The sequence below is a fragment of the Eumetopias jubatus genome, unplaced genomic scaffold, assembly GCF_037043125.1.
Source record: "Eumetopias jubatus isolate StellerSeaLion01/CBP00866 unplaced genomic scaffold, mEumJub1_p1.0 scaffold_1, whole genome shotgun sequence".
Taxonomy (NCBI): domain Eukaryota; kingdom Metazoa; phylum Chordata; class Mammalia; order Carnivora; family Otariidae; genus Eumetopias; species Eumetopias jubatus.
Window position 1 is genome coordinate 201,139,406 of NW_028274807.1, and position 18,674 is coordinate 201,158,079.

Genomic DNA, 18,674 nt, shown 5'->3' on the forward strand with positions numbered 1-18,674 from the left:
TTCTCTTCATTAGGTTACTTTTATTGACTTTTTCCTATAGCCAAATTAGCATTTTTTTATGCCCAGAACATGCCTTGAATCATGTTATTTCTTTTTTTTTAAATTTTTTAAATTAATATATAATGTATTTTGTTTCAGGGGTATAGGTCTGTGATTCATCAGAACCATGTTATTTCTTGAAGGGTAGGGTTATCTGAAGCATTGTTAACCGTGTATAGAAGTTGTTAGGGAAGTTAAAAAACTCTTAATTTTATAAATAATATTAATGAGCCAGTCATAGTCATAAAAGGATGTTGTTATTTTGTCAAGTCACATGTGTTATGATAGAAAAAACCACAAAAATAGATTTTTCTTTAACAGTTAGAGTAACCTTATTTCTTAAATCTCTAATCTGAGTCTTATGCTTGATGTGCAGAGAATTCAGGGCTTCCTGATGTCCCTGTGAAGAAAGCCATACAACTTTTCCAAGTGTTCCTGGGCCTGAAATCGATGTACCCTTCTTCCCACTTAGGGGCTGAGATGCAGTGCCAGGACACTAGTGGTCCCCAAAACAAGACGTGATGTCTAGGAGGCTCACAGTGATGGTACTGAGCCTCTACTCTGAGTATAAAACCCACCAAATTGAGTTTCCCAAAGTAGATGTATGCATATCCTTGAATTGAATACATCTGTCTTCAAATGAGCAGTCATTCAAGTTTTGTGTTGTTTCCTTTAATGAAAAGACATTGACATCTATTTTCCTGACTCTTGTTTTATTGACCTTCCCTTACTTTGTCTCCCTAACACCTTTAGGTTCACAGGCTTTTGAAAAATTGTCATGCAGTTTTTATTAAAAATATAAAAAATATTTTTACCTATATACCTGATTCTAACCTATGCCAGTGTGTGGTCTGTCATGAAGAGAACTCTGCTCACTCTCTCAGCAGTGTGAGGGCTTGGGCTGGCTCACTGTATATTTCCATCAGCTCTTTCTCCACTCCTCACTTGTTTGTGTTGCTTCCTGCCTGTTCCTTCCCAGAACAGGTTATCTCGTTCCTTATGCCTTTATGCCTCCACTCATTATGCTGAAACGCTGAATTGTTACAGTTCCCAAGGTTTAGCTTAACTGTCACCTTCGATCTTGATTATGTTTTGTTTTCTTGGTACCCTTATTCGTTTCTGGTACACATCATGTTATATGAGGTAGTTGATAATTTCTATCCTGTATCCCCTATAATTCATCAAGGTAAGGAGTCTTTCCATTCTTGTTTGAACCCTAATCTGCTTTCTGGAATGTGTTTTAAAAAATAAACTAAAGAAAGGGCGATGGCAGTTTTTACACACACACACACACACACACACACACACACACAAAGACACACACACACACACACACACACACACAAAGACACACACAATTAGTACCATCCTAAGTGATTTTACTTTGCAGTTCCTGATATTTGGATGATACAAAGAGCCAGGAAAATACGGTTGTACATATCTTTGAGAAAATTTCTTACGTAAGTGATTGTTTATGTGAGAGAAAATATGTGCCATATTTCCTTAGCAGATGTTCTTTTATTATATAATTTAAGCCCCCTTTAGGATCTGTCTGTGATTTGTATAGTAGAATTTCTGGGGCCATTTCTTACTCCCAGTAACCTTTATTTTCCTTCTGCTGGTTAGATGTAATTTGGGAATGTACCTCATTTGTTTGGTTTCTATTTGTCTTTTTAAAGAGATTCTGAGCATAGATTCTAACAATGAGGGTAAAGCCTCTGAAATTGTCTGCTATGGGTAGCTATAGTCAGCCTTTTTATATTTATATGCATTATATGTTTTAGCCAAGCTAGTCTTTATGGGAAGCGCAGAAGTCAGAAAGAGGAAGATGAGCAAGAAGATCTTACCAAGGACATGGAAGACCCAACACCGGTACCCAACATAGAGGAAGTGGTGCTTCCAAAAAATGGTTTGTATTCTTCTGCCTAGACTATGAGAGTATTAGATGTGATTTAATCACTCTTTAGCAGTGCCATGGGATGAATCATTTCTTGCTCTGTGCCCCCAGTTCCCAACTTTCAAGGTGCAAATGTTTCTTCCCTTTCCCAATCTTTTGGTGTACTTCTGCTACTTAGTGAGAAAAACACCGTGACCAAAAAGTTCTCTAATGGGGCGCCTGGCTGGGTCATTTGGTAGAGCAGGTGACTCTTGATCTCACGGTTGTGATTTAAGCCCCACATGGGCATAGAGCCTACTCAAAAAAAAAAAAACAAAAGAAAGAAAATTCTCTAAATTGAGCAATGCTTTGAAATAAATGGTTTTTAAATCCCATTAAAATCAATATACAGATGAGAAGGTGGCGTATTATCTATGTACATTTTAACCTATTTAAATAAGTTATTGGGAGAATGTTAGACTCTTTTAACTATATTTGTGGATTTGTCTATTTTTTTCCTTGATTCCTGTGAATATTTTTTCTTTTAAGTATTTTTATTCATGTACTTTGAAGCTCTGCTATTTAAGGGCATATACACTTAGGATCATCATGTCCTCCTGATGAATTGACTCTTATGTCGTGTGTGTCTATGTGCCATAGTAGTGCTTGTCTTGAAGGCCAGGTTCTCTGATGATAATAAAACCTCATCACACCACACCCTTTTATTTCTACACTTTTTAAAATTAGTCTCCACTGTACTTGACTTCAGTAGAGTAGTTTGTAAATTACACAAGCTTTGTTCTTACCTCTCTTGCATCCTGTTAACTTTCACTTTGATTATGTAAAGCATGTCACTTTTATTTTTTTATTTTATTTTTTAAAGAGTTTTTATTTATTTATCAGAGAGAGAGAGACAGTGAGAGAGGGAACACAAGCAGGGGGAGTGGGAGAGGGAGAAGCAGGCCTCCCGTGGAGCAGGGAGCCTGACGCGGGGCTCGATCCCAGGACCCTGGCATCATGACCTGAGCCAAAGGCAGATGCTTAACGACTGAGCCACCCAGGCGCCCCAGGCATATCGATTTTAAACAGCATATTGTTGAGCTTTGCCCCCCTCCCCAATATACATTTTTTGTTTTTAATTGCAGTATGTGGTCCACTGAAGTGTTAAAGAATTATTGATGTCGTTGGGATTAAGTCTGCCATTATGATAATTTTTTTCTATTTGTCCCTCTCTTACCTCCTCCCTTGTTTTACTTTAATCCACTACTTTCAATGTTCTGTTCTGGCTTCTGTGTTTGCTTTTCTTCTTCTTCTTTTTTTTAAAGATTTTATTTATTTGAGAGCGAGAGTGCATGAGTGGGGGTGGGGAAGCCCAGAGGGAGAAGGAGAAGCAGGCTCTCTACTGAGCAGGGTGCCTGATGCAGGGCTCGATTTCAGGACCCAGGATCATGACCTGAGCTGAAGGCAGATGCTTAACTGACTGAGCCACCCAGGCGCCCCTGCTTTCCTTTTATTTTAGAACTTCTATGACTTCCTTTTTTATATAGCATAGTTCTAATTGAGATATTCTTCACATAGCATAAAATTCACCAGTTAAAGTGTATTTTAATCACTCCATTGGTTTTTTTAGTGTATTCATTATGTTGTACAGTCACTACCTCTTAATTCGAGAACATTTCTATCCCCCTGAAAAGAAACCCTATACTTACTGGGGGTTAGTATAGATTATCTCCTTTCTCCCATATCCTGGCAACCACTATTCTGTTTTCTGTTATATAGATTTTCATATTCTCTATTTGATTTTTATCTGTTTTTTTCTCAGTGGTTGCCGTAGGGATTACAATATGCATCTTTCTCAGTTTTTTTTTCTTTTCATAGATTTAATTATTTATTTTAGAAAAAGTGAATGTGAGTGGGACAGAGGGAAAATGAGAGAATCTCCAGCAGACTCCATGCTAACCATGGAGCCCCATGGGTGGCTTGATCACAAGAGTCAGATGCTTAGCTGACTGAGCCACACAGGTGCCTCTCGTTTGTTTGCTTTTTTTTTTTAAGATTTTAAGTAATCTCTATACCCAGTGTGAACTTACAACCCCCCAAGATCAAGAATGTCATGCTCTACTGACTGAACCAGTCATGCACCCCCAAATATCTTATTTATTTATTTATTTAAATCGTATTCATTTAAGTATTCTCTATACCCAGTGTAGGACTCGAACTCACAACCCTGAGATCAAGAGTTGCACGCTTTTCCCACTGAGCTATCCCGGTGCCCCCCAAATACTTATTTTAAGTAAAAGAACTATGAAGATGGTGGTAGTTCTAACAGATAACTAACTGAACTGTAAAAGCTATAATAATGGATATAGTATGATTTGGACACAGGAATGGCCGAATCCATCAGTAGAGTAGAATATGTGATTCAACTGTAGATCCATGTTTGTTTATCAGTTTAATTTATTGTGTATTTGGCAGGGCAAATTTGTGGGAAAAGACCAAACTGTTCCATAAATACTTGTGGAAAAAATTTAGTACTGTTCTTTGTGTCAAAAATAAGAATTTAAGCTTCAGGTGGATTAAAGTGCCAAATTAAAATGTAAAAGTAACCTTCAAAATGTTAGTGTACTTTAAGCAAGTGTTAGCCTTGGGGGAAAATACTCATTAGCCATTTAACAAAGAATTAGAACTCTAAATTTGTATAAAGATTCTTACACCCTATAGAGTAAGGGGCAGAGTATTTTGTACTGGTAATTTTATCAAATTTTGGGGCCAATAAATGTGCAAAAAGATGCTCAACCTCATTTAACCAATGATATGTAAATTATTAAAGGAACATTTTTCATACATTAGATTTTCAGAACTTAGAAAATAGATGATTCCCAACTTGGGTACTCTCAAATGCTATTGGTGGATGTGAAAATTGATGAAGCCACTTAACACAATTTGGCTATATCTGTTGTTTTAAAATGTGTATATCCAGTAGCAGTTTTAAATTCAGAGCTCTCATTTTAAGTAATTATATGTGTGCTTAAAGGTGAATATAAGAATGTGGATTACTTTGCAGTAAAAAATTGCAAATAAATTAAGTCTCCATTAATATAGGACTAGTTACCTTATGACCCACCCATGGACACAGTGGATTTATTGAAAATGAAAGAGATATAATTTAACTAAAAATACATAACATGGAAAGGTCATACAGGCACACTCTTGAATGAGAAAAGTAGAGTGGTAAGGAAGAGCACAGTATGGGTAACATTTCTATTTTTGAAGTCTACATAGATATGTAAAAGGTGTTAGTTCTCTCTCAGCTTATCTAAGTGAATGGCACAAAAATGGGAATCAACAAATGCACAGAAAATGTAATAAAAATACTTTGGGGGAAGGGATTGAAAGGTTCTTTTCAGGTTTTGCCGTATATATTTTTGTATTGTGTACTTTTGTCATGAAAAAATATTGGTGCTTGGGAAATTACAAAATGCAGTCTGTTACAGTAAGTGTTAATCTTTTTCTGTTGGGCTTGGAGTTTTTCATGATGGTGAACTCTGGGTGACAGTGGATTTACATTGAGATTCATGTAGTTTTCAATCATCTTTTATTCTGTTCTCTTTTTTAAAAAGTAGAACTTTTCCCCTAAAACATGATTTTTTTTTCTTTCTAGTGAACCCAAAGAAAGACAGTGAAAACACACCTGTTAAAGGAGGAACTGTCGCAGATCTAGGTAAGACCAAAGCAGTCTATAGACTTCTGTGTTGTTTTCTGTCTCAGAGATTTAGTTCCTCTGATAATTCTTTCTTCCCCGAGAGATGTCACTTCCAGTTGCTACCTTTTTGGTCCAGCACAGAGGTTGACCATGGCCCCCTTAGCACCACTGTCATTTTGTTTGCTGCCATATCAGGAAATATAATTTCCTGTGATCCATTTTTTCCATTCTTACCGATTTGGTTTTACATCTTCAGAACAAAAGTCTGTTGACTCTTGAATGATTTATTTTCTAAAGTATTTCTTCTGGCTTTCTAAATAGTGTAAAATGAGAATCACATCATCAGCTCATAGTATTTACAAGTTACAGAGTACATTTTCACCAGTAAGACATAATCATTGGATGTGCTGTCGGGTAGACAAGAGGGGTGTAGTCACTTTCTTCAGTTTAAAAAATAGAGGTAGTTTTAAACATCTTTGTTCTTGAGTGTTCTATATGGATCTCGGTTTCTTTCTTCACTTGTAAAAATCAAGGGAGGGATGCCTGGGTGGCTGAGTGAGTTAAGCGCTGCTTTCGGCTCAGGTCATGATCCCGGGGTCCTGGGATCGAGCCCCACATTGGGCTCCCTGCTCAGCGGGGAGTCTGTTACTCCTTCTCCCTCTGACCCTCGCTCTTGCTCTCTCTCTCAAATAAATAAAATCTTCTTAAAAAAAAAACAAAGGAGAACCTGGTGTTTTCAGTATATACTACATTTTTGACGTTAGGGAATTTTACACCTGGAAGGGGTATTTGAGATTTCCTTATGTGGAAAAATGGGACGGCAATTTCTCTATCTCTTCAGTAGGTGAATTCTGTATTTCATACAAATTGCAGAGATTGTTTTTTTCCCCTGGAGATCCTTTTTTTTCCCTTAAAGATTTATTTATTTTAGAAAGAGCGAGCGTGTGAGCTCACGAGCTGGGGGAGGGGCAGAGGGGGAGAGAATCTTCAAGCAGACTCCCTGCTGAGTGTGGAGCCTTACTCAGGGCTGGATTCCAGGACCCATGAGATCATAACCTGAGCCAAAATCAAGAGTCAGCCACTTAACTGACTGAGCCATCCAGGCGCCCCTTTTTCAGAGATTCTTGATGACAGCTATGAGTAGGTAGGTAGGAGAGTTTTTTTTACTTCATTTCTCTATACCCTCCCTTTTCTGGCTTAAAGCCTGTTATTTAACATTAGTGGATGACTCCATTTTTGATTATGTCAAAAGTAGAAATAGAAAATTGTCTTGACAGTGTATGTAAAGGTGGTGTTAGGTCAACAACTGAAAAAGAAATACTGTCAAAACATTCCTCTCAGTTATCTTTAACATTATTAATAGAATATTAATAACAATTAATAACTTCCATTTTTCTATAAGTTTTTATATTTTCTATGCCACAACTGGTACTTACCACTGAATCAAAGGCCAGGAAAACAAAACTAGCTATATGTAGTCTTTTATATTTTCGGTGATGTAGCAGGGTAAATGTTAAGACTTGATTATCTTCACTGAGACAATTTGTTAAACAGAATGATAGTGGGTATATTAAGTATATATCCTGAAAAGGAATCAATCTAGTTTTAAGGGAGTGGACAGTTGTCCTTTTAGAGGTGGAGGTGAGTATTAGAGTGTTTATGTAATAGACTTTATCAGAGGAGCCAAATTGAAGCCATTTTTAAGAAATGGTTAAGGGTGTCAATTGGATTAAGATTTTTAGTGCTGGTTATAAGAGATCTTCCCTTTGTGTTTGTGAATGGTTTGAGGTCTAAATAGTAAGGGTATTGTGGCCGAAGGTGCTGCTCATCACAGCTGGAGAGCTAGAGTCAAATGGAATTTGAAACTGTTGTCCTGGCCTTTCATCCAGGGACCAATGGGCTTTCCATGTATTACTTAATCATCTGGCTTTCTGCATTAGGTATAACCCGAACCATGCCAGGGGTAACTGATCCATCAGCTGGGACTTCCTGTTCACAGAGTTGTTTATTGTTTTAACTGGTTCATATTCTGCCTTATATGTCACCTAGCTACATATACCAAGTCCTTCCTTCCTTTCTGTCTTGAGATCTCCGAAAGGGCAAGATCCAGGGGCTGAGGTGAAAGTGTGATTGCCCACATCTGGAAGGAGGAAGAGAACATTTATTATTACTCTTTAGGAATCAGTAAGCAGGATATCTCTCCCTCCTACTTTAGTATTATCAGAAGTCTGTTTCCATCAGGTACCAAGACTACGTGAGGGACAGAAATCTGTTAAACTAAATTTAAATGGTATATATTTTGACCGGAGAGAGATCATTAGGTTGTGTTAGCACCATCTAGTGAGAAATTGTTTATCGTGTGGTTTATCAAGATCCAAAGGACAAAAAGTTCATTTTTGACAACCTTATTTAGATCTGTTTGTCACTTCCTAGAATAAAAGTAGTCACTGTGCAGAGCTGGATGACCATAATTTATTTACCACACAGTGAATCCCATATTCGTGCTTGCAGGTGTTTGTCTAACTTAGAAATCAAGCAACAGTGTCCATCTCTGTTTTGCATGAGTACTCTGCCAGGTATCATTCTACCTTTGTTTGCATTTCACTGCAAAACCATGTTAGCCCTGTGTCATTGCTGAGGAAATGGAGCCTGGAGAGCTTCAGTAGTGTTTCCAAGCAGACAGCTATTAAGTGACAAAGCACTGACTCAGGTCTGGGTCTGTGTAACTTTCGTGCCAATGCTTTGTGTCACTGCACTCTGCTCTTGTGCTGTGCTCATTTCTCCCAGCCTTTATTCATGCTCAGAGTGGCCTTGGAGATCTGTGACGGCGGCAGGTCTACCCCCACCTGAGACCCTTTGACCAGGCTGGTTCCCTCTTTATTTGGAAGGGTCCACCCACCCACACCCTCTCTAAAATATATTGATTTGTTTTCCTCTGATACCATCTGATACCTGTTTGTGTGTTTTCTCTTCTGTCTCCTGCCACTCCTAACTGGAATGTAAACTCCTTGAAGACGGGACCTTTTCTTTTTTTTTTTTTTAGAAACAGACTTTTTTTTTTTTTTTAAAGATTTTATTTATTTATTCATGAGAGACAGAGAGAGAGAGAGAGAGAAAGAGAGAGAGAAGCAGAGGGAGAAGCAGGCTCCCAAGGAGCAGGGAGCCCGATGTGGGACTCGATCCCAGGACCCTGGGATCATGACCTGAGCTGAAGGCAGACGCTTAACCATCTGAGCCACCCAGGCGCCCAAGACGGGACCTTTTCTTGTTCTTCATTGTGTCCTTGGCATTTGGACCGTGGCCGGCATGTAGTAGAGGCCCTCTATGAAATACAGTTGAAAGTTTGAGTACTACCTGTTTGTGTACTACTGATCTTTATATATTCTCTAAAATAGAGGTTGGCGGACTTAACCTGGAAAGGGCCAGGTAGTAAATATTTTAGACATTGTGGGCCATATGGTCTCTGTCTCAGTTAATCAGCTTTGCTATTATAATGCAAACGCAGCCTTCATTCGGATATAAACAATTGTCTACACTGGCACTTTTCGCTGTGGAAATCAGCTGCCTGGTTTAAATTATACTTGGGTTTACTCCTGTTCTTTTGCAAGGCCAGGATTTATGTCCTGGAGTCCTCTATCCTCAGAATATATTATCACCCTTACCAGGACTTCATAGTGATTGATGTTCACTTCTTTTCTTTGCTCCTCATTTCCTTCACTCATGTCCTCTGAGATCTAAAATGTCATTACTTTGTTTCATCAAATCTCAGGAGTAAGAGCCCCAGTCAAGTCCTTTACCTATTATTAGCAAGATCATCACTAAGATAGTAGCCCAAGCAGTAATTAATTATAAATTCCCTGTTGTTGGAAATTTTTAATTATTAGTGCTTTGAAGTTCTCACCTTTGTGCTTCTGTGTACGATTTCAATTTTTTGAATTACTAGAGGTGGATTTGCTTTCGTAATGCTTTATTTCTTTCCTTTTCTCTGCATGTAACAATTTAAGTTTTTAAAATTACCTGGAAGTTTTCAAGTAATCCAAAGAGTGTTTACTTGATTTTTAAATAAATCATATATTTTGATTTTACAGATGAGCAGGATGAAGAAACAGTCACAACAGGAGGAAAGGTAACAATTTAGTTAGGCCTGGTGCACAAGTAGCTGTCTGAGGGGTCCTGTGTGTGGAACAGTAGGAACACGGGTTAGAAGTGTCCTTAGAAATGTTCAATTTTGAGGCCCTTCTGATTTTTTTTTAACACACCCCTGAAATAATTTGTCTTTCTTGACTCTGAAAATTTTATTGAGAGGAAATTTCTGTCTCCTCATGAGGTGTTCCTCTTATGCTGTAATTTCTGGTTCTGTTGTCCCCTGATTGCAAGGTAGTAATCAGAGCTGACTGCAGTGTTCCAAGTGTCCTCTGACAGGACAGGTAAGCAGGGACCACGTCAATGGCCTTGATTTTCTCACTTCCATTTCTGTGGGTACAACTCCAGCCCACAGGCTTTGAGCGTACTCTTGGCCTTTTTTGAGCCCTCACAGCCCCTTCCTGTTTCATCAGTCCTGTGGTAGAGACGTAGCAATAATGATATTGTTGAAAGGTGTTGGATTTAAGGCAGGATTTTACTTTCCTTTTCAGTAAATGGCCCATTGTTCATTCAAACTGTCATATTTGACTGTGTTATTAGTTAGGTGTAACTAATCCCTACTCCTTGAAATAACAGTCCCCTTGAAATAACTCCCTTACTTTGCTGAAAATGGATAGTTCTTTTTCATTGAGTTAGAGAAATCCCCCAAATTGACATTTATTGTTATTTTTTATACATTCAAGGAATGAACCTACTTATGATAGGATTTCCCTGAAAACGTTCAAGAAACTCATCTACATAAGGCTCTTTAACTGAATTTGTTCTTAGGCTTCCTTTTTTTTAAAGATTTTATTTTATTTTTTAAAGCTTTGTTGTTTTTTAGAGTGAGAGCATGTGTGACCGTGCATGTGCAAGTCGGGGGAGGGGCAGCGGGAGAGAATCTTCAGGCTGACTCCCCACTGAGCGCAGAGTCCAGTGTGGGGCTTCATCTCAGGACTCATGAGATCATGACCTGTACTGAAACCAAGAGTCGGACACTTAACCGACTGAGCCACCCAAGTGCCCTAAAGATTTTATTTTTAAGTAAGCTCTACACCCAGTGTGGGGCTCGAACTCACAATCCCAAGATCAAGAGTCGTACACTCCACCGACTGAGCCAGCCAGGCGCCCGTATGATTTTTTTCTTTAAAATTAGACTTCTTTACATAAAGAGCTACTTAGGAACCATTAACAGATGTTATATTTGTAAAAAGATGTCATCATTTAGTGTAAATACTATTGTGTGGTAGTGAAAGAGACCAAAATAAAAAGCCAGACAGTTGACATGTAGTTTTTTTTTTTTTTTTTTTTTTTTTAATGCCAGTGGCTAGGGGTATTTTGAAACTAGGGCCAAGTCTGTTGTAAAATTGAAACCAAAACTGGTTATAAGTAGTTACTCTTAACAGCTGGTCCCATAATGTCATTCCATGCGTTCCCCCTCATTCAGATAATTAAATCATAGACTATTGGCTTTTTTTAAGTGCAGTGCCAGTCTCTCCCTGGTTTTCCTGAATAAAGGAAATTTTTTGTGTTCTAATTGAGTTTGTGAAATCTGCATCTCAAAAACTCATTAACCATGAGCCTATTTTTTACTAGCTCCCCTGATTTGGGAAATAACATTTCTTACCTTTGTCATCAAAATTGTTCCAGCATCATTTAGTTAACAACCAGAGTTTCCTTGGGGCTTTCATACATTACGTTTTTTTCTATATTCATTGATCTTAAGGAAATTATTGTCTTAAGTTTCTAGGCAGTAACACTAGATCCTCACTTCAAACACTATAGCACGGGACATTTATGATGAATTAACTTAAAAGGTAGAAATTAAACTGTGGAACCAGTATAAAAGAGTACGGTTCAAAATTTGACTGGTTCTTAATAGAAAAAAATTTCATAAGAATAGACAGTAAAACACCACAGAGGAAAACTTGATAGATACAATGGTATAATGGAAAATTGGAAAATATCTGAATGTCAAAAAAACTTACTTCCTGTGGTATTCTTGATAAAAATTTTGATCAGAAGTTAATTATGAAGAATCAGTAAGATAAATAGAGATTGTTAGATATTGCATAACTAATTTGGCCTGGAATTTTGAAACATTTGAATGTCATAAAGTACCCCCTCAAAGGGAGGCAGGGATTAAAGGAAGCTAAAGAGATGTATCATATAATGTGGATTCCTTGATCAGGTTCTGGTTTGGGGAGAAAAATGTATAAAGGGCATTTCTGGGTTAACTGGAAACATTTGAGTGAAACTGTGTGTTACATGATACTGTTATTTAAAAGTACTTATTACTCTTTACTGGTAGCATAAGAAATGTTCTTGGGTTTTGACCCAAAGCAATGATTCTGAAATTATTGTTTTAGCCAGGCAAGGTTTTTAGGTGGAATCATTTGTAAAACCTCCACAAATCTGATAAAAATCAGAGCTTATAGTAGTGAAAGTGATTGAGAGTGTAGGCCCTCAAACTGGGTTTTCTGGAGTTATACCCTGTTTATAACTTACCAGCTCTGTGCATCATTTTCTCATCCATAAAAGAGGTGATAATACCTGCTGTTTATTGTGAGGAATGAATGAGATAAGGTGCATATGGCCACTAGCAGATACTTACTGATCAATCTTTGGGGTAGGGGAAGGCGTGTCATTATGCCTCATTAGTGTCCTTTTAGTCACCTTATAAATAACTTGAGAACTGATAATTTAGATTTGTGACCCTAGGATTAGATAAAACTGGCCAAGTAAGAAGCAGGCTATTGTGGGAAAAGTTTTGGGCCTTCTCTGAGTTGATACCCTCATCTGTAGAAGGGAGGAATCTGCTGTGTCATCTGGAGGTCTTATGAAGGTACTTTAAAAACTGTGAAAGGGTGTTTTTATTTGAAATTTGTTTTTCTGAGCCTTGAAATTGGATCAGATAGCTTCATTTTGTGCCCTAATGTGAGAAGTTTGAAAGCTGTTATTTATGTCTCTGCTGTTCTCTGTTTCTCTAAACTCTGGCTTCTTTTCTGTAGGAAGATGAAGATCCTAGCAAAGGTGATCAGAGTCGCTCACTTGACCCTGGAGAAGATAATGTGACAGAGCAGACCAATCACATTATTATTCCTAGTTATGCGTCGTGGTTTGATTATAACTGGTGAGTGGGCCATGTACACCTGTGAGTACGGTACTTAGGTGTGGAAGAACTTCCCTGCCCAAATCCCTTTATCGCTAATCACTGTCAGATTGGATGAAGGGAGATGGAAAGTGATTTTATTTTCACTTTGGAATGTGTTCTTTAGAGCAGTTTAGGGATTGAAACTAAGTTGTGTTGTACTAGGGATTGTAAAATTTTGTCAGCTTAGACTTAACTCATTTAGAATCAGTTAGAATTCAGATGGGCGAATAATTGAGTATTTAATAATTTTAAAACATTATATGATTTTAAAATATTAGGGGTGCCTGGCTGGCTCAGTCGGTGGAGCGTGCGACTCTTGATCACGGGGTTGTAAGTTCGAGCCTCACATTGGATGTAGGGATTACTGAAAAATTAAAAAAAAAAAAAGTTTTGTTTTTTTTTAAAGATTTTATTTATTTATTTGACAGAGAGACACACAGCAAGAGAGGGAACACAAGCAAGCGGGGGGCGGGGAGTGGGAGAAGGAGAAGCAGGCTCCCCGCGGAGCAAGGAGCCTAATGTGGGGCTCGATCCCAGGACCCTGGGATCACGCCCAATGACTGAGCCACCCAGGAGCCCCCAAAAAGTAAATTTTAAAAAGAACTCTTCTCACTACCTAGTAATGACTTCATTTTAATAGGAATTTTTTTTTTTTAAGTGAGTTCTACATGCAGTGTGAGGCTTGAACTCATGACCCTGAGATCAAGGGTCACATGCTTTACTGACTGACCCAGCCAGGTGCCCCAGTAGGAAATATTTTTAACATTAAGAGGCTTTTCACATATAAAAAGTTCAAGAATGAGGTGCCTGGGTGGCTTGGTCGGTTAAGTGTCTGCCTTTGGCTCAGGTCATGATCCCAGGAGTCCTGAGATCAAGCCCTGCAATCAGGTTCCCTGCAGAGGAGGGAGTCTGCTTCTGCTCCTTTTCTCTCTTTAGCTCTCTCTCAAATAAATAAATAAAAAATCTTTACCAAAAAAAAAAGTTCAAGAAAACACCTTCCTCAGCATCTTCCCTGTCATTTACCACAACCATTTGGCATCATTGGAGCACCGTCCTAGATAATTTGTTGAGTACTTACAAAGTGTGACTGTTTCATATCAAGCTGATTTTTATTTGGCTTTTTATTTTTAAACATATGTACCAGAACTTATCCCTCCAAATAGTTAGCTTCTTTAAGGTACTTTCATTGGAAAGTTGTACACTTAACTCTAGTGATGTTGCCCTTAACTTGGAATCTTGTGGTCTTATTTGGATCTATTGCTTGCTCTCAATTGTTACACATTATCATTCTTTAAAGATAAATGTGATTTTGTGTATGTGTGTCTTTATACATATATGCATCTTTATACATGGATTTAGACACACACACACACACACGCACACACGCACACACGCACACACAGGCTTCTAAAGAATATAGAAGCCAATTTAAAAGAATAGGGTGAATGATTCACTTGGAACTATACCTGATTATTTTCCAAAACCCACAAAGTATGACAGTAATATTGAGACTTTTCTGCATGCCTTTAAGGTCAACTCTGAATGCTGTTCCTAAATGTTTTGAATAAATAGAACCTGGGACAGAATAAGTATATAGCTCTTCTTTGAAGGTCAGTCTTCATTACATTGATGATGTATTATTTTTAAATTTGGAAGTGTCTCAGTCTCACTTTTGGTAATTGTAATTCCATATTTGGGTTCAGAATGGTTTGAAAGATTACACCTGAGAAACTAGCGTTCTTTTCCTCTAAAATTAAAAAAAGTGCAATCCTAACGGTATATAACTTGGTAGGTTTTTATAGGTTGCAGAAACACTCATTTGCATCATAACCATTGCATGTCACATAGCTTGCTCTTATGGACAGTGGAAGTGTAAGTCACATCCCTATTTTATGGATAAAGACAAGTAATGTGTCAGTGGAAGTGTTCCACCGTTGCAGTGGACAATTGGAAGAACTCAAGTTTTCTGATTTTGACCACCCCACTTCCTGACTCATTCTCAGAACCTAAGGAATCAGCTGCCAGCAATTCAGAAAAGAAAGTTCTTGGGGTTAAACATTCATGTGTGTTTTGTTCTTGGTGAATATAGAAATTGTGTTTTTTGTGGGCTTCCTAACCTTTAACAATAAAACAATGAGAGATATATTTGAACTATATAATTAATTGCTTACAGCTATTTTTATAAAACTTGGGAAGTCATTACATGTAACTATATAGCATTAATTCATCTTAGAAATTATCTTCCTAGAAGTTTTCAGGTAATTAATTATATTTATAGTATTTGGCAGTACAGATCCTGTTCAAACAATTTAAATGTTCCCAAATGATCCAAGAGTGAATGCTTTTTTTTTTTTTAAAGTAAACTCTGTGCCCAGTGGCGGGGGCGGGGGTCGAACTCAGGACCCCGAGATCAAGAGTCACATGCTCTGCTGACTAAGCCAGCCAGATGATGCCTATAGTTACATTCACAGATTATTGATTTGCTCTTCCCTGCATAACCAATACATGTTGCATATGTGGAAAGCCACTGAGAAACTAGAAAGTGTCATCAGTAAAAACATTGATTAGTATTAGTGTCAGTGCCTTTGTACTAGATACACAGTTGGGTCTTTTGTATAGTGCATTAGGCCTGAGTTTTATCTGGTCTCTATAGTGCTTATCACCTGTAAGATTTTATAAAATTACCAGTGCCTTGTGGATGGAACTGGAGGGTATTATGCTGAGCGAAATAAGTCAGTCAGAGAAAGACATGTATCATATGACCTCACTGATATGAGGAATTCTTAATCTCAGGAAACAAACTGAGGGTTGCTGGAGTGGTGGGGGGTAGGAGGGATGGGGTGGCTCGGTGACGGACATTGGGGACGGTGTGTGCTATGGTGAGTGCTGTGAATTGTATATAAGACTGTTGAATCACAGACCTGTATTTCTGAAACAGGTAATACACTATATGTTAAAAAAAAAAAAAAGGTAGCAGGAGGGGAAGAATGAAGGGGCGGAAATCGGAGGGGGAGACGAACCGTGAGAGACTTTGGACTCTGAGAAACAAACTGGGGGTTCTGGAGGGGAGGGGTGTGGGGGATGAGTTAGCCTGGTGATGGGTATTAAAGAGGGTACATTCTGCGTGGAGCAGAATGTATAACTGGGTGTTATACGCAAACAATGAATCATGGAACACTACATCAAAAACCTAATGACGTAATGTATGGTGATTAACATAACATAATAAAAAAAAAGTAAAAAAAATTTACCAGTGCCTTTATCTCAATATTGAAAATTAGTTCTATAATCTTTTTAAAGGCAGTAGATTACTGAAATATTTAAAAAAATCCATTTCAGCACAAAGTTTCTGAGGTCTGCACAAAAGGGTGCATTGTTGTTAAGAGCCCGAGAAACTGATGATTGTAAATTCCATTGTCTTTTGGCTGGTCGTTCACTTCATCACTTTGTTGCCACACCAGCTGCTGTGATGTCTGTCCGTTTCCAAGGAACTCTTTGTATTTTGTGGCTCATCATCTACTTGTGATGTGTTACGTCAAGAACATAATAAAATAGATAGCTTTCAATGTGTTGATAGAAGTTTTTGAGTTTGGGTATGAGAATAGAAAAACTATAAGTCTTAAGGGTGAGAGAGGGAAAACTTTCTTTTATAATATGCTTTTAATGCATAGGAACTTGTGCAAGCCAATTGATTTTTGAAAATAATGTTCAGGGGGCGCCGGGGTGGCTCAGTCATTAAGCGTCTGCCTTCAGCTCAGGTCATGATCTCAAGAGTCCTGGGATTGAGCCCTGCATCGGGCTCCCTGCTCAGCGGGAAGCCTGCCTATCCCTCTCCCTGCCCCCAAGCTTGTGTTCCCTCTCTCTGTCAAATAAATAAATAAAATCTTAAAAAAAAAAAGAATGTTCAGTTTTTGGATTTCAGTTTTACTTTGAAAATTAAACTTAGCTTAAATTTCAAGATTTCATTTTTCTAAGAGGACTTTTTATTTTTTATTCCCCAGTATTCACGTGATTGAACGGCGTGCTCTTCCTGAGTTTTTCAATGGAAAGAACAAATCCAAGACTCCAGAAATGTGAGTGAAATGTGAAGATGTAATCCTGATACCATTACTTACTTTAGAAAGGGACCAGTGTCTAGAAAAATTGTTCATTTGAATGTGTTGGGCAGGGATTTTTAAAAGGATACTTCTGAGATCATTTTTGGCAATGTGTGGAAGTTTGCAAATGTGTTATTCTGTTCAGAAAAGTGTGCATATCTCAGCCACATAGAATTCCTTGCTGTAAAGGAAATTGTTCCTTTAAAAAGGAATTGATTTTTTCTTTCATTTCCATCTTGAACCTATAACCTTGAACTACATGCATGTCAGCTCTTATAGCTAAGATTGAATTTGGTAACAGGCATTCACTAAAATGGGTTCAGGTTTCTGCCTGACAGTTCCCACCTTGTGTCTACATATGTCTTATAGATTATATATATATTTACATATAATGATCTAGGAGAAAGTGGAATCTTTATCTTATTTTGATGATGAATGACTAGTAATTGAAAGAATGCCAAATACGATGACATAGCTGCCTATAAATCGATCTTAATTACATAAAGCATTGTTGTGCTTTTGCCTTGGAAATACAAAAACTTGGGTGGAAGAATCTTGTCAGGAAGAATTTTTGCCTTTGCCTGGTGACCCTTAAATACACATTTCTGGAAACCCTTTCTCCTAAAATAAATCCACAGCTATCATACCATAAATACTTTTCCGTATATTATCTTTATTAATTCCTTGTTTGTTATGCTCATGTGACTTCACAAATAAATGTCTCCTGTTTAAATTGTTAGAGAAGTATAATTTTCCACATAAAACGTGTTAGAATACAGACAATTGAATAATAAATATTTTCTTGTAATAGATTGTCCATGATAGTTTGAGATTTTAAGTTTAGATGTCAGAGATAATTCCAGCTTTTCCATGACAAAGCTGTAAGGTTTCATTTAAAACCACAATCAGAGGGATGCCTGGGTGGCTCAGTCGTTAAGTGTCTGCATTCGGCTCAGGTCATGATCCCAGGGTCCTGGGATCGAGCCCCGCATCGGGCTCCCTGCTCAGTGGAGAGTCTGCTTCTCCCTCTCCCACTCCCCCTGCTTGTGTTCCCTCTCTCACTGTGTCTCTCTCTGTCAAATAAATAAATAAAATCTTTAAAAAAATAAAATAAAACCACAATCAAAGAGTTGGCATAAGAAACCCTTTTAGTTTTTCCATCTAGTCGGACATGCTATGTTCTTCTAGCTAATGTGCCGATTGCCAGCATTTGTAAATACTTAACAGTTCTTGGCAGTCGTCTGTTTACAAGCACAGTTTAGCATTTTAGTCAGCTTAAATTTAAAAATTTACCTTTAGGTCTTTGTTTATCCACTTTTGCTTATATGAGACCTTTTTTGAGCAGTGTACCTTCTACTCTGATGTAGCTACCCTTACTTAACCTGCCAGATTTCTGTTTTACTTTTGTGGCAAGAACTTTTGCTGGGTCTCTAGCTTCTCAACACTCTTGTTTTAAGTATCTTGTTGCAGAAATGCTTGGGTATGTTGTGAAATCTGCTGTGACTCAGAATTTCGGTTTTTCTCTCCTTTTTTTAATCTGTTGTTGTCTTAACTTTGATTTTGGCCTCATGGGTTCTAGTCCTCACCTAGCTGGGTATATAGCCATTGTTGGAGCCAGATCCACATGTGGCTTTAGGAAGAATCTAGAAATGAGATGCAGCATGTGTTAAGAGCATAGGTTCC

General features: G+C 37.9%; 1 protein-coding gene across 3 annotated transcripts in view; it reads left to right on the forward strand.

Annotated features, from left to right (window-relative positions):
* Nucleotides 1-18,674, forward strand: part of SMARCC1 (SWI/SNF related BAF chromatin remodeling complex subunit C1) — a 174,715-nt gene that overhangs the window by 70,737 nt on the left and 85,304 nt on the right. For all 3 annotated transcript variants that reach the window (XM_028095898.2, XM_028095899.2, XM_028095900.2), the window contains exons 11-15: nt 1,824-1,948; nt 5,577-5,636; nt 9,707-9,744; nt 12,752-12,873; nt 16,896-16,967. In XM_028095898.2, coding sequence (XP_027951699.1) covers nt 1,824-1,948; nt 5,577-5,636; nt 9,707-9,744; nt 12,752-12,873; nt 16,896-16,967 — 417 coding nt within the window. The remainder of the gene's footprint in view (nt 1-1,823; nt 1,949-5,576; nt 5,637-9,706; nt 9,745-12,751; nt 12,874-16,895; nt 16,968-18,674) is intronic.